The sequence below is a fragment of the Myotis daubentonii genome, chromosome 7 (assembly GCF_963259705.1).
Source record: "Myotis daubentonii chromosome 7, mMyoDau2.1, whole genome shotgun sequence".
Classification (NCBI taxonomy): domain Eukaryota; kingdom Metazoa; phylum Chordata; class Mammalia; order Chiroptera; family Vespertilionidae; genus Myotis; species Myotis daubentonii.
Genome location: NC_081846.1, coordinates 87,659,439 through 87,671,821, shown reverse-complemented (window position 1 = coordinate 87,671,821; position 12,383 = coordinate 87,659,439). Strand labels below are relative to the sequence as shown.

Below are 12,383 nucleotides of genomic sequence, written 5' to 3'. Positions count from 1 at the left end.
CACAGGGTGACACTCACCACTGAGCCACGCCCGCTGGGCCTTTCTTTTTTAAAAGCATGTGTCCTAGTCAGTGCCTAACTAGCCAGATGGGCTGAGCCAAGTTTGTACTCATTTAGAGAAATGTTTTTCTCAACTAAAACTGCCCCAAGTAGGAAAAACGGCCTCACGACATCACATCACTGGAAATATTCAAATAGACAATATACTTCCTACCAGGTAAACTCTAAGAGAAAGGAACTCTTGCACTCACTGGGAGAATGGACCTGTCGCCGGCTCCCGAGGAGGCGGTCTCTCGGGCTCTGGAAGCGCCGTTCTCTGGGCCTGCGCGCTTGCGGCCGCCATGACAGTGGCTTTCCACACTGAAGGGGAGAAGTCAGCGCTGGTTATTTTTTAATCTAATATTGAGTATCAAAATGAACCATTATTAGTTTTTTTCCCAAAAATTCTATCCTTGAATCATGATGGTAATAAGGAAATATTCTATAAAGATGGGGGGGGGGGGATCTAATTTGGTAGTTGGTGTTTTTTTTTAATCAGTAGTGAAGAAGTCACTTTTATTAAGCCAATAGTATTAGATGAGCCAAAGCTAACAGGCCAAACTTTTGTGGCGCATTCCATTCCTTGTGTCTGTGTGAGGGAGGAACTACTGCTTATTCTCATCTAGTGAACAAATACTCTGGGTATTTGGAGAGGAGAGTTCTGACCCGCAGTTGTCACCATTGAACACACTACCCCGTGTGGTTTATGTTGAATGGAAGCAGAGTTGCAAGGACTTCAGAAATCCATTGCCTTGAAGATAAAAAAGTACGTGCCGTCCTCACTCCGGTGCTGGCAGACCTGCCGCAGAGCGAGTGGCACTGCGAGGGGACCTCTGCCACGCCTGGCAGTCCCCGGTCGCTCGGGGGTTTACATTCACCACCAGAGGATCAGGACCGTCCGTAGAATCAAAGTGGGTGCATGGGGGGCCCGGCCTTCCGTAGGAGGGAGCAGAGTTCCGGCCTGAGAGGGTTGCCCTCCCCCAACCCAGTGTGTGACGGAGAGACAGCTCTTAGCCCCTTTAGGCACAGGGACTCGCATCTCCACACTTCATTTGTCTACAAAATGGGGCCATGACTGTCCTCAGGTGGAGGTAAGCCTTGTGCTCCTGCTTGTAGCACTGCGAGGAGCCGGCAGGGGCAGTGTGCGCCGTGTCCTTGCGCCCGGCCTCCCCCAGCCTCCTGTCCCCTGTCCAGCCGGGCTGCCCAGCCTTTCCCAGGCCCCTGGTTCTCTTGAATTGCAACAGTTGTAAGAACTGCCGGCAGGGTGCCTGGCAAGCCCAGGTCACGTAGTGAGTGCCCTGTGTGCGGGAAGAGGAATGCTTGTGTTCGCAGGCGATCTCAGCCTTCTCATTAGGTGGCAGGAGCAGAGGACTGGATCTGGGGTGCCCTCTGAGCTGGCTAGCTGAGCATTGGCGCCTGGCCTTCCAGTGGTGACGTTACTGTTTCAGGAGGAAATGGCTGTGGCAGCCTCAGAATTCCCGTCTGATTGGATCCCAGCCTCTGGCCACAAGGACACGTCCTCTGAGTCTTCCTGCTATAGTTCCTTTGGTCCCATTTGAATTAAGGCCTGTAGTTCCTTCTTTGGTTCTTTCTAAAACAAGTGATTACGTGATCTGACACAGAATATCCATGTATTTTTTTAAGTGCCTATAATGTCCTTCCCAATGTATGCACACGCTTCACTCAGAATCTCCTGTGATTTAAAAATGTAAATGCATGACCGGGGGGAAAAGGATTGCAGTCTTAGCGAAGCCAAATTATAACCAAAAACGGTGTTCTTTTTCCCTGTGTGGTGAAGTATTAACTTTACTCCAATGAATTTCGATAGAACTTGGTCAAGGAAAGAGCAGACTCTAAGACACTAGAACGTAGCATCTTCCTCCTCCCTTCCCCTTTGCCTTTTTTTGCTTCTCTTTCTGATTTTCCTCTTCTGATCACTGCAGTCGGTTATGGGGTTGGAGTGCCGATGGGCTGTCGAAGCACCCCCCTCCCCTTTCTCAGCCCAGCTCCATTCCCACCGCTCCCTCCCACAAGACTCTCAGGCGCTCTTACTCTCCCAGGTAACACGCTACCTGTCAACTCATCTGAGGTGTCACAATATTATTGCATCCCCAAGGTCGCCTCGGTCTCTGAAAGCCTCTCAGCTGCCTCCAGTGGCCCTGCTTTGGCTTCGACTAGCAGGAGGAGAGCCTTGGTGAGAAGCGTGAGCAGGTGCGTGATCCTTGTCGGACCTCATGAGTGCGGTTCCTCCGGTGTCACAAGGACTGAGGACCCTGTTAGCATCTCCCGTGTGAGCCTCGCCCGGTGCGGTGCTCAGCCCCCAGGAGGTGCCAGGCAGTGCGGGAAGTGAGGCAGGCACAGCAGTTTCCTTAGCCGCCTTCTCAGGGTCCAAGGCATTCCCACCAAGAGCAAGTCAGACCTGCTCTTCCCAAACTCCACCTGCAGCTCTCAGGCCTGCTGGCGGGAGTGTGGACTGACAGCTGGGTAATGGCCGGTCACCTGGTGATCGTCTCAGGACACAGACCCAGAAAGGAAGCCCCGCGAAGGGAAGGGCGTTTAGGTGCATCTCCGGGGAGGCCGGCCTCTAGCAGGAGGGCTGCTGGTGTCCTCACCAGCCCCTGCTTCAATGGCACAGTGCAGCTGAACCTGGGGAAGGGGAGGGGCCTGTTCAGATGGTAAGTCCAGGGCACAGGGCAGGGGCCAGGTGTTCCTGCAGACAGCGGCAGGTCTCTTCGTGCTTCGTGTAAGGTTCCGAGACCAAAGAACCCGGCCCTGAAGGCTGCAGTCGGCAGGGCAGGGCAGGGCAGCTCCGGTGGCGGTGCTGTGGCCGATGGGCTTGTGCCCTCGCTGGGGCGGCGAGCGCGAAGCTCACTTCTGAGCGCTGCAGAGAAGACGACAGCGAGGCTGTACGTGGCAAACAGTCAGCTGAGCGTTTTAACGTCTTTCTTTTGAAACATGCTGTCTAAAGTCACTTCTGACGTGGAGAGAACCCTGCAAGACTGTAGGTAGGCACGGTTAGGTGTCCCTCTGTCCTCAGCGTTAGTAACGATGTCGCTACACTTCCTTTTTTTTTTTTTTAAATATATTTTATTGATTTTATTTTTATTTATTTATTTATTTTTACAGAGAGGAAGGGAGATGGATAGAGAGTTAGAAACATCGATGAGAGAGATCAGCTGCCTCCTGCACACCTCCTACTGGGGATGTGCCCGCAACCAAGGTACATGCTTTTGACCAGAATTGAATCTGGGACCTTTCAGTCCGCAGGCCAGCGCTCTATCCACTGAGCCAAACCGGTTAGGGCTCCTTTTTTTTTTTTTTTAAATTAATCAGGCCTCAAGTTGTAAGACCAGTTTAATGTCTCCCAGTAAACTGACTGTGCCCTAATGGGCACCAAGCTTCACCCCACCAGTCTCCCCAGCCAGCCGCCATGCCCTCCGAGGGTGCCCTGTTCCCAGAATCCTCATTCGCACGTGGCACAGTAATGCAGCTGATGTTTAACAAATCCTGGACCTTATGCAACCATTGGGAGAGAGGTGGCGAGCTTTTACAGTTAGAAAACCTATTGCTCACATAAAACCAAGAGGAAATCTAAGTCTGTCTCTTTGCTCTCTACCAAAACCCTATGTATTTCATAACAAGGACCAGTTATCCTTTTTCTATACCCTAGTATCTTTTCCCTACAAAATAACGAAGAAAACCTAAGGAGACAATTGCTTGTCTCCGGTTTCTCTTTCCTTGGCAACCTGACCTCGTGCACCTCCCCACCCAGGATCCACGCCCTTCACAGCCTGCAGCCCAGGGCTGTGTTGGGCTCAGTGTTGGGTGCGTGGCTGACCCCAGGTCAGTGACTGCTGACCAGTGGAGCCACTCTTGCTGATCTATGGGCTCCTGAGGCAAACTTTCTGGACTCTCATCACAGGTTTACAGGGACAGGGCCCGGCCTTGCCCTAGGGTCATTCCCGGAGCTGTCTCCGAGCTGAGTGCGGGGCCGGGCTACCCCTGAGTGAGGCTGCTGCTCCCCCAGCGTGTGGCTTGTTGGGGCCACAGTGTCTGCAGTTCCCTGATGACGGCATCCACGGGAGTTTCCTTTTTTTTTTTTTTTCTGTATGAAATGAGGGCTCAGAGGTGTTGACTTGAAAAAAGACAAATCAAGCCAAAGCATAAAATAGCCAAGAAAGCAGCCCTGTTTCCTGTTCGAGGGAAACAACGATCGCTCTCACCTGGAGCTCACAGTTTTCGCTTCGTACCAAGGAGCCCTTCGAGACCTCAGCTAGCGAGTCTGAAAGGAGCGGCAGCCCGGCCTCGGCCGCGCACATGGGCGGCTGCAGGGAAGTCTGCCCTGCTTTAGTAATTGACAGTACGGAGGAGCATGAGCTGGCAGAATCCTTTGCTTTCTTTTAAAAAGAGGCTACTGTAATGCTAAAGTCATGTGAATTGAAATGAAATATTCTAAGGAGGTTCAGATAAAGGAAAATAAGATGAATTATGTGAAAGTTAACATCATCTGAAGCGACACATGGAAAATAATATTGTGACATCCCTTAAAAAGCTGAACGTCATCACTTCCTCCTGTCCATCCGTCATTCTCCCTTTTCTTTTTGGTGTGTGTGTGCGCATGGGCTATGTTTTTAGTTTTGGTTGTTTTGATTCAAAGTATTTTAAGACATCTTTTTACATCTTATATATGTATTTTTTGTTTATTCGGTCTTTATATATTACAAATAGTGTACTGGCCAGATGTATAAATGGTTTTGCTCATACAAAGCTGGGATGGTGGTGTTTGTGGAGCTCATGGGGCGATATCATTGGCGACTTAGAAGGACTGGAAATCTTGAATTCTGTCCGAGTTTTTATCCACCTCCTGTCAGTGTGTACATGGGATTTTAGCTGTATGTTCAGGTTCATTCCCTCTTTGTTTGACGCCAGAGCCAATCTTTGAGTTGATATGTCTGTGAACTGGCCAAGTACAGGTAGGGTGTGTATTTTCTTTCATCAGAACAGAAAAGTGCGTTCTGTCTGGGCCGGTTCTGCAGTTTTAGGCAGCTAGCTCCCATCTCTAAGAGTGAATCCGCCTGACGCTCCAGCGGAACCTGACTAGCCTAGAAAATGCATCGTTGCACCCTCAGGCAGCCTGACCACTCCAAGTGAGAGCTGTCCAAAGCCTGCCCAAGCTTTAATAAAACAACAGCAGACAGGGGAGGGGATTAGGACGTGTGTTTGTTTTTAAGTGACAGGAAACTTACCTCTGTGAGGGGTGGCTTGTGCTGTCCTGTGGAAGGGCTCCTGCCAGTGGGTGCTTAATTCATTATTTCTCTTTAGAGGAGCAGAAAGAGTGCCGTCCTTAGTAATGGTGAAAGCTTCCTTATATACAGCCAAGGACTCTTTAGTGTTCCTAGCAATCCTCCGTGTAGCTCAGGACTTTTTGCAGCCACATAGACCACGCAACTGATTTTGTCCTGGGTATTTTTTGAAACAAGTGACATCTAAACTAAGTTATAGTTTGGACTTGTCTTTGTTGAGTGTTCCTTCACGTTTGCTTTCTTTATATTCTTGTATTTTTTCTGTGCTTTTAAAATATATTCTTAGTGAGGGGCAGCTGATGGTTTTGTTCTTGGGATTTTCAATTTCAGTGTACTTTTCAGACACCTAAAGGCCACTTGTTGGTACACTGCATTCCACCAAAGGCTGGTTAGGATTTTTGCTTCATTTCATTTTAGTTATGCTAAATTTTTTTAAAAAATGACATCAGTTGACAATCACTTTTCTTTAAGGGACAGATAATTTTGTTTTGTTTTTTTAAATGGTTTTAAACATGCATCTAGAAACTGACTCATCTTTATAAGATCGGCTCTTATTATAAAACTCCAAAATAAGCATCTACAAGGATTTGATATTCCCAACAAGTTCCTGGGTTAGATAGCCGAGTTAGACTCTCAGGAGCCCAGTGATAAGGTGGAGCTGGCTTCAACTTATAGGGTTGGTGTTTTAGTTTTAGTTTTGTTTAGTTTTTATTGATTTCAGAGAGGAAGAGAGAGAGAGAGAGAGAAACATCAGTGATGAGAGAGAATCATTGATCAGCTGCCTCCTGCACGCCCCCAACTGGGGATCGAGCCCTGACTGGGAATTGCACCCTGATCTCCTGGTTCATAGGTCAGTGCTCAACCACTGAGTCACGCCAGCTGGGCGGTAACACGAGATTTTATGTACAAGTTTCTGATACTGGTGAGCGTAACCCAGCTTGGTGAAGTCATTTGCTTTGCTCCTCTGAAATCTGTTTGTAATCTAGCTTTACTTTGAAGTGCCCATTCCTTTTCATTTAAGTTTGTACATTTGAGACCAGTAACAACCAGTCCACTTTCTTCCATGCTCAAGCTATGCCGGTTATTTTTCCACTTTCATTACCTCGTGCGTTCAGTCGCCAGTCGTCACTCTGAGTTCTTGCATCCCCGTGGTGGTTTCCCGCTGGTTCTAATTGTGTGCGATGCAACGTGTTAGGACCAGGCTTGACAGGGAAGGTGTGTGCTTGTCCCCCAGTGGTGCTCTACTAACAGATGCCTTCTTTTCATTCCACCTAAATCGCCGAAAGAAGCAAAACTATTCCTTACTCCGTAAATTATTAGAAGACATGTATGCACACATCTCAATTCTATGCATATGCCGCAATTTAAGAAAGAAAATATTTTGATCTTTAGCTTGCTGGACAATGACACAGAGAACCTGAACTCTGAAGAAATCTATAGTTCTTTGCGTGGAGTTACAGAAGCCATTGAAAAGTTTAGTTTTCGAAGCCAAGAGGATCTGAATGAGCCAATTAAACGAGATGGCAAGAAGGACTGTGATATTGTAAGTATCCCCGGACTAATAGAGAACTGTATATCGATTAAGTGGTGATTAATGATTCTTCTGAACACTGACCACTGTCATTACTGAGCTTCATCGTTATTTTTAGCGTGTGATAGAAAGGATTATTTTTAGAGGCCCAAGGCAATTTTGAGTTAGCCTTGCTATCATTGTGAAAAATGTTAAAGACCTTTGTTCTCAGTTTGCTTTTGTTTGTGCTGTTCATATTTTTGTTCCTGTGATGTGATAAAACTTGTGAGCCTGAATCAGATACCAGCATGGCTGAGTGGGAGCTCTGATCTCATGCGGAGGCAGGCAGATAAGCAGGAGATTGTGGTGCATGTGGTGGGTGGTCGGGCTCAGCACCAAGACCCACCAGGACCAGTCTCGGTGCCCAGGGAGGATCTGCAAGCGATGAAGCATGAAAGCCAAGTAGGAGGTTGTAGGCAGAACAGGGGGAGAAGGTGGAGAGATGGGAGTGGTTCCCCCTGAGTGGAGAGAGTTTGGGGGAGGTCTGCAGAAGGGGCTCAGGCGGGCTCAACCCAGGGGGATTTCCAGCTGTGTCTTGACTTCACTAGGGGCACTGGAGAATCCGTGAAGGTTTTTAACCGGGGACGTGGCATGGTCGCATGAAGTTTTGGGAAGATTGCTATCACTCAGATGGAGAATTATTCCAAGGCATTTGGGTTCAGTAGGAGAAAAGCAGGAATAGAAGGGTTACAGGTCTGACTAGGACTCATGAGTAGGTGCCGGTGCAATTCAATGAGAAGATTTCATAGCAGGAGGGAAAAAGTGTATGATAACCCCTTTGAATACATGTGACTTCCAAGACCTGCACGGCATCCAAGCAGATGTATCCATTAGGCCTCTGGATATGGCCGTCTGAAGTTTAGGCCGGCGAGTGAGGCTGGAGACAGACTTGAGGGGCATTGATTGACTAGTTGCTCCATGGGAACCAAAGAAAAGCAAATGAAATCAACCAGGTAAAGAGTAAAGGCAAAATCCAAAGCAGCACCAACACTAAGGAAGAAGTTGGAAGAACAGCTGGAGAGGAGGGAGGCCCGGAGCGCGTGGTGAATGGTGTTACAGGGAACTCTCGGGAGGAAGTTGTAGCCAAGGGATCCCACCAGTCAGACCCGGAGGGGAGGGCTCCATTGGATGTTTAATTTACTATATACGTGCAAATCCCATGTTAACCTGAAACACAGGAAACACATGCTCATTCACCAGTGTTTTGATACAGAGCCAAGACCTTTCCTTTGAGAAGGGCCCACCGTTTACTTTCGTGTTCTTAAGTAATCACAGTCCACACTTCACAGGTTTTGTTTCTCTCAGGGGTCCGCTGGACTTTGTGGGCATGGTTCCGGAAGGGTTGAAAGTGGGTTGAAGAGTGAACAAACTGGGGAGAGAAGAGGGCGTTGGGGTGTTCCCCGTGGGAGAGGCCTGACCTGTGTGAATGCCAGTGGGCCAGAGAGAGAAGAAAGCTCCCTGTGCAGAGGAGGGCCCATTGGTGGATACGGCCCCTGAGGACATGGAGGGATGCGGTCTGGGCCCTGCCGAGGAGCTGGCCTTGGCCACAAAGGGGGGGCAGGAAGACGGAGGGTCCTTCCCCCTCTATCCCCCCGCCCCCCCGCCCCTGACAGCTCCCACTCTCTGTGCCATCAGTGGAGAGAGGCCTGGCACTGGGCTGCTGGGAGGGCCTGGGAAAGGTTTCCAAGTAGCTGGGGGTCGGGGCAGGGCTCTGCCTAGTGAGCAGACATCCTCTAGGAACAGAAGCCACTCTGGGAGGAGGGGGGTGCCTAGGTATTACTCGTCCCAACTGTAAATGTGACAGATAGCCAACACATCATATTTTAAAAGTGTGAAAAGAAGTCACCATCTCTAGAGATAATAAACTTTAACATTTTACTGTGCATTTTTCTATTTCTTTATGTGTATTTATACATTAATGTGTTTCAGGAGGGTGTGCAGAGTATTTTTAAAATAAAAGTGACATCTGCCCTAGCTAGTTTGGCTCAGTGGATAGAGCGTCAGCCAGTGGACTGGAGGGCTCCGGGTTCAGTTCCGGTCAAGGGCACATGCCTGGGTTGTGGGCTCCATCCCCAGTGGGAGGAGTGCAGGAGGCAGCCAATCAATAATTCTCTCTCATTGATGTTTCTATCTCTCCCTTTCTCTCTGAAATCAATAAAAATATATTTTAAAAATAAATAAATTAAAATAAAAGTGGCATCAAAGTGTGCGTCCTGTTTCACAAGGACACGAGTGCTGTCCTCCAGTGCTCTTCCCTGTGCCTTCTGGGGCTGGGTGGTGATCCTCATGGATGTGCCATAGTCATGTCCCCAGTGCCCTGTTTTTTGGAACGTTTTAGTGTTTTCAACTTTTTAGAGCATAAAAGTACTGTGCTGAGAGTTGAAAGGAATGAAGCGTGGTAGTGAGAAGTGAGAGCTGGGCCAGGAAGCCTCGGCACCCCCAGGGTGGGAGGAGCAGAGGCTGGAGAGGAAGCAGCGAGGCCAGAGGAGAACCTGATGCAGAGACAGGGCTGTCCCACTGGAGGAGGGGCCTCCGGGAGCATGAGAAGAGGCAGTGACAGCGAGGAGTTGAGGTTTACCACTCAACCTCTTGGCCACTGGTTACCAGGTTTTTAACTATGAAGCTGTGGTAGATCTAATACTGTGTTGAAGGTAGGACTCGGGAGCCAGTCTGCCTCTTTGTAAGCTTGACCAGTGACTCGTCTGAGGAGGCAGATGCTCACGCATAGGCATCAGAGCCAGGGGAGGTGGTTCACAGAAGCAGAGATGCCAGCTTTATTTCAAGTAGAAGTTGCAACACTTAGTGCCAGAAAGGCTAGAGCAGTGGTTCTCAACCTTCTGGCCCTTTAAATACAGTTTCTCATGTTGTGCCCCAACCATAAAATTATTTTCGTTGCTACTTCATAACTGTAATGTTGCTACTGTTATGAGTCGTAATGTAAATATCTGATATGCAGGGTGGTCTTAGGCGACCCCTGTGAAAGGGTCGTTCGACTGCCAAAGGGGTCGCGACCCACAGGTTGAGAACTGCTGGGCTAGAGGGACATGTTGTGGCAGCATGGCAATTGTCACTGTCATTGTGGAACTTAGTAAAGTGACAGCAAAAGGACTTTAGTTTCATAGCCTTTAATGATCTATCTTCTAACAAGCTCAGCAAAAAGAAAAAGGATAAATTTTTATGCAAAGTAGTTTATTTTAGTATTATTTATAATGGCCAAAACCAAAAACTAAAAAATCAGTAGAAGGGGAATAGTTGAGTAAATCTTGTTAAAACTTCCTATCTAATAATAGAGAAACATGGTAATTAGCCGTACCTCCGCTACCCTTCCCATTGGCTAATTAGGGCGATATGCAAATTAACTGCCAACCAAGATGGCGGCCGGCAGCCAGGCAGCTTGACGCGAACATGAGGCTTGCTTGCTTCAGTGACGGAGGAAGCCAACTTTCCCTGCCTGCCATGCCGGCCTCTGAGCTTGCAGTTTAAGAAACATTGTTACAAATATAGAAGCTAAACAAAACCCCAGAAACCTGCTTTCAGCCAGCAGGACCGCAACATTGTTTCAATTATAGAACAAACGCAGATCCCTGCTTTCAGCCAGCCAGGATCTCAGAGCTGGAGTGAGCAGGATCACAACAGTGTTACAATTATAGAACCCAAACAACCAGATACCTGCTTTCAGCAGCCGAGGCCTCAGAGCTGGAGCCAAGCCGCAGAGCTAAAGCTGGCCCAGAATAAAAAAAAAGAAAAAAAGGAGCAGTTGGGAGCATCAGTCACCCGCCAGCCTGAAAATGGCCCTCAGCCCCTCACCCAGACTGGCCAGGCACCCCAGTGGGGACCCCCACCCTGAAGGGTGTGTGACCAGCTGCAGACAGCCATCATCCCCTCATCCAGGCTGGCCAGGCACCCCAGTGGGGACCACCACCCTGATCCAGGACACCCTTCAGGGCAAACCAGTGGGCTCCCACCCGTGCACCAGGCCTCTATCCTATATAGTAAAAGGGTAATATGCCTCCCAGCACCAGGATCAGTGGAGCCGCGAGGCCTCCCGGCACCAGGATCAGCGTGACAGGGGGCAGCGACCAAACCCCCTGATCACCCCACAGCTCTGTGTGTGAAGGGGGCGGGGCAAAAACCTCCCTATCTGCCCTGCTCTGTTCGTGACAGGGAAAGGCACCCCAACCCCTTGATCGGCCCTGCTCTGTGCCTGATAGGGGGAGCTCCCCAACCCCCTGATCACCCTGCGGCTCTGTGTGTGACAGGGTGCGGCGCTCCAACCCCCTGATCGACCCTGCTCTGTGGGTGATAGAGGGCAGCGCCCCAACCACCCCCCCATGGGCCCTGCTCTGTGCGTGACGGGGGAGCTCCCCAACCCCCTGATTGACCCTGCTCTGTGTGTGACAGGGGGGAGCTCCTCAACCCCCTGATGGGCCCTGCTCTGTGCGTGACGGGGCAGGGCCCCAACCCCCTGATTGACCCTGCTCTGTGCATGACGGGGTGGCACCGCAACCTCCCTATCCACCCTGCCTTGAGTGTGACGGGGCAGTGCCCCAACCCCCCAATCGGCCCTGCTCTGAGCCCGACCAGGGGCTGCATCTAGGGATTGGGCCTGCCCTCTGCCACCCGGGAGCAGGCCTAAGCCAGCAGGTCGTTATCTCCCGAGGGGTCCCAGACTGCGAGAGGGCACAGGCTGGGCTGAGGGACCCCCCCCTTCCCCCCGAGTGCACAAATTTTTGTGCACCGGGCCTCAAGTCCTATCTAATAAAAGAGAAACATGGTAATTAGCCGTACCTCCGCTACCCTTCCCATTGGCTAATCAGGGTGATATGCAAATTAACTGCCGGCCAAGATGGCGGCCGGCAGCCAGGCAGCTTGACGCGAACATGAGGCTTGCTTGCTTCAGTGACGGAGGACTCCAACGTTCCCCGCCTGCCACTGCCGGCCTCTGAGCTTGCAGTTTGAAACATTGTTACAAATATAGAAGCTAAACAAAACCCCAGAAACCTGCTTTCAACCAGCTGGGATCTCAGAGCTGGAGTTGAAACAGTGTTTCGATTATAGAACCCAAACAAACCAGATAACTGCTTTCAGCAGCCAAAGCTGGCCCCGAATAAAAAAAAAAGAAAGAAAGGAGCGGTTGGGCGCTTCAGTCACCCACCAGCCTGAAAACAGCCCTCAGCCCCTCACCCAGGCTGGCCAGGCACCCAAGTGGGACCCCCACCCTGATCCAGAACACCCTTCAGGACAATCCAGCCGTCCCATACCCGTTCACCAGGCCTCTATCCTATATAGTAGAAGGGTAATATGCCTCCCAGCACCAGGATCAGTGGAGCTGCGAGGCCACCCGGCAACAGGATCAGCATGACGGGGCAGCGCCCAAACCCCCTGATCACCCTGCGGCTCTGTTCGTGACAAGGGAAGGCGCCCCAACCCCCTGATCAGCCCTGCTCTGTGCCTGATAGGGGGGAGCTCCCC

At 50.2% G+C, this 12,383-nt stretch overlaps 1 protein-coding gene across 21 annotated transcripts in view; it reads left to right on the top strand.

Annotated features, from left to right (window-relative positions):
• Positions 1 to 12,383, top strand: part of CLASP1 (cytoplasmic linker associated protein 1) — a 279,926-nt gene that overhangs the window by 221,715 nt on the left and 45,828 nt on the right. For all 21 annotated transcript variants that reach the window (XM_059704721.1, XM_059704724.1, XM_059704725.1 and 18 more), the window contains one exon: positions 6,734 to 6,884. In XM_059704721.1, the coding sequence (XP_059560704.1) occupies positions 6,734 to 6,884 (151 nt within the window). The remainder of the gene's footprint in view (positions 1 to 6,733; positions 6,885 to 12,383) is intronic.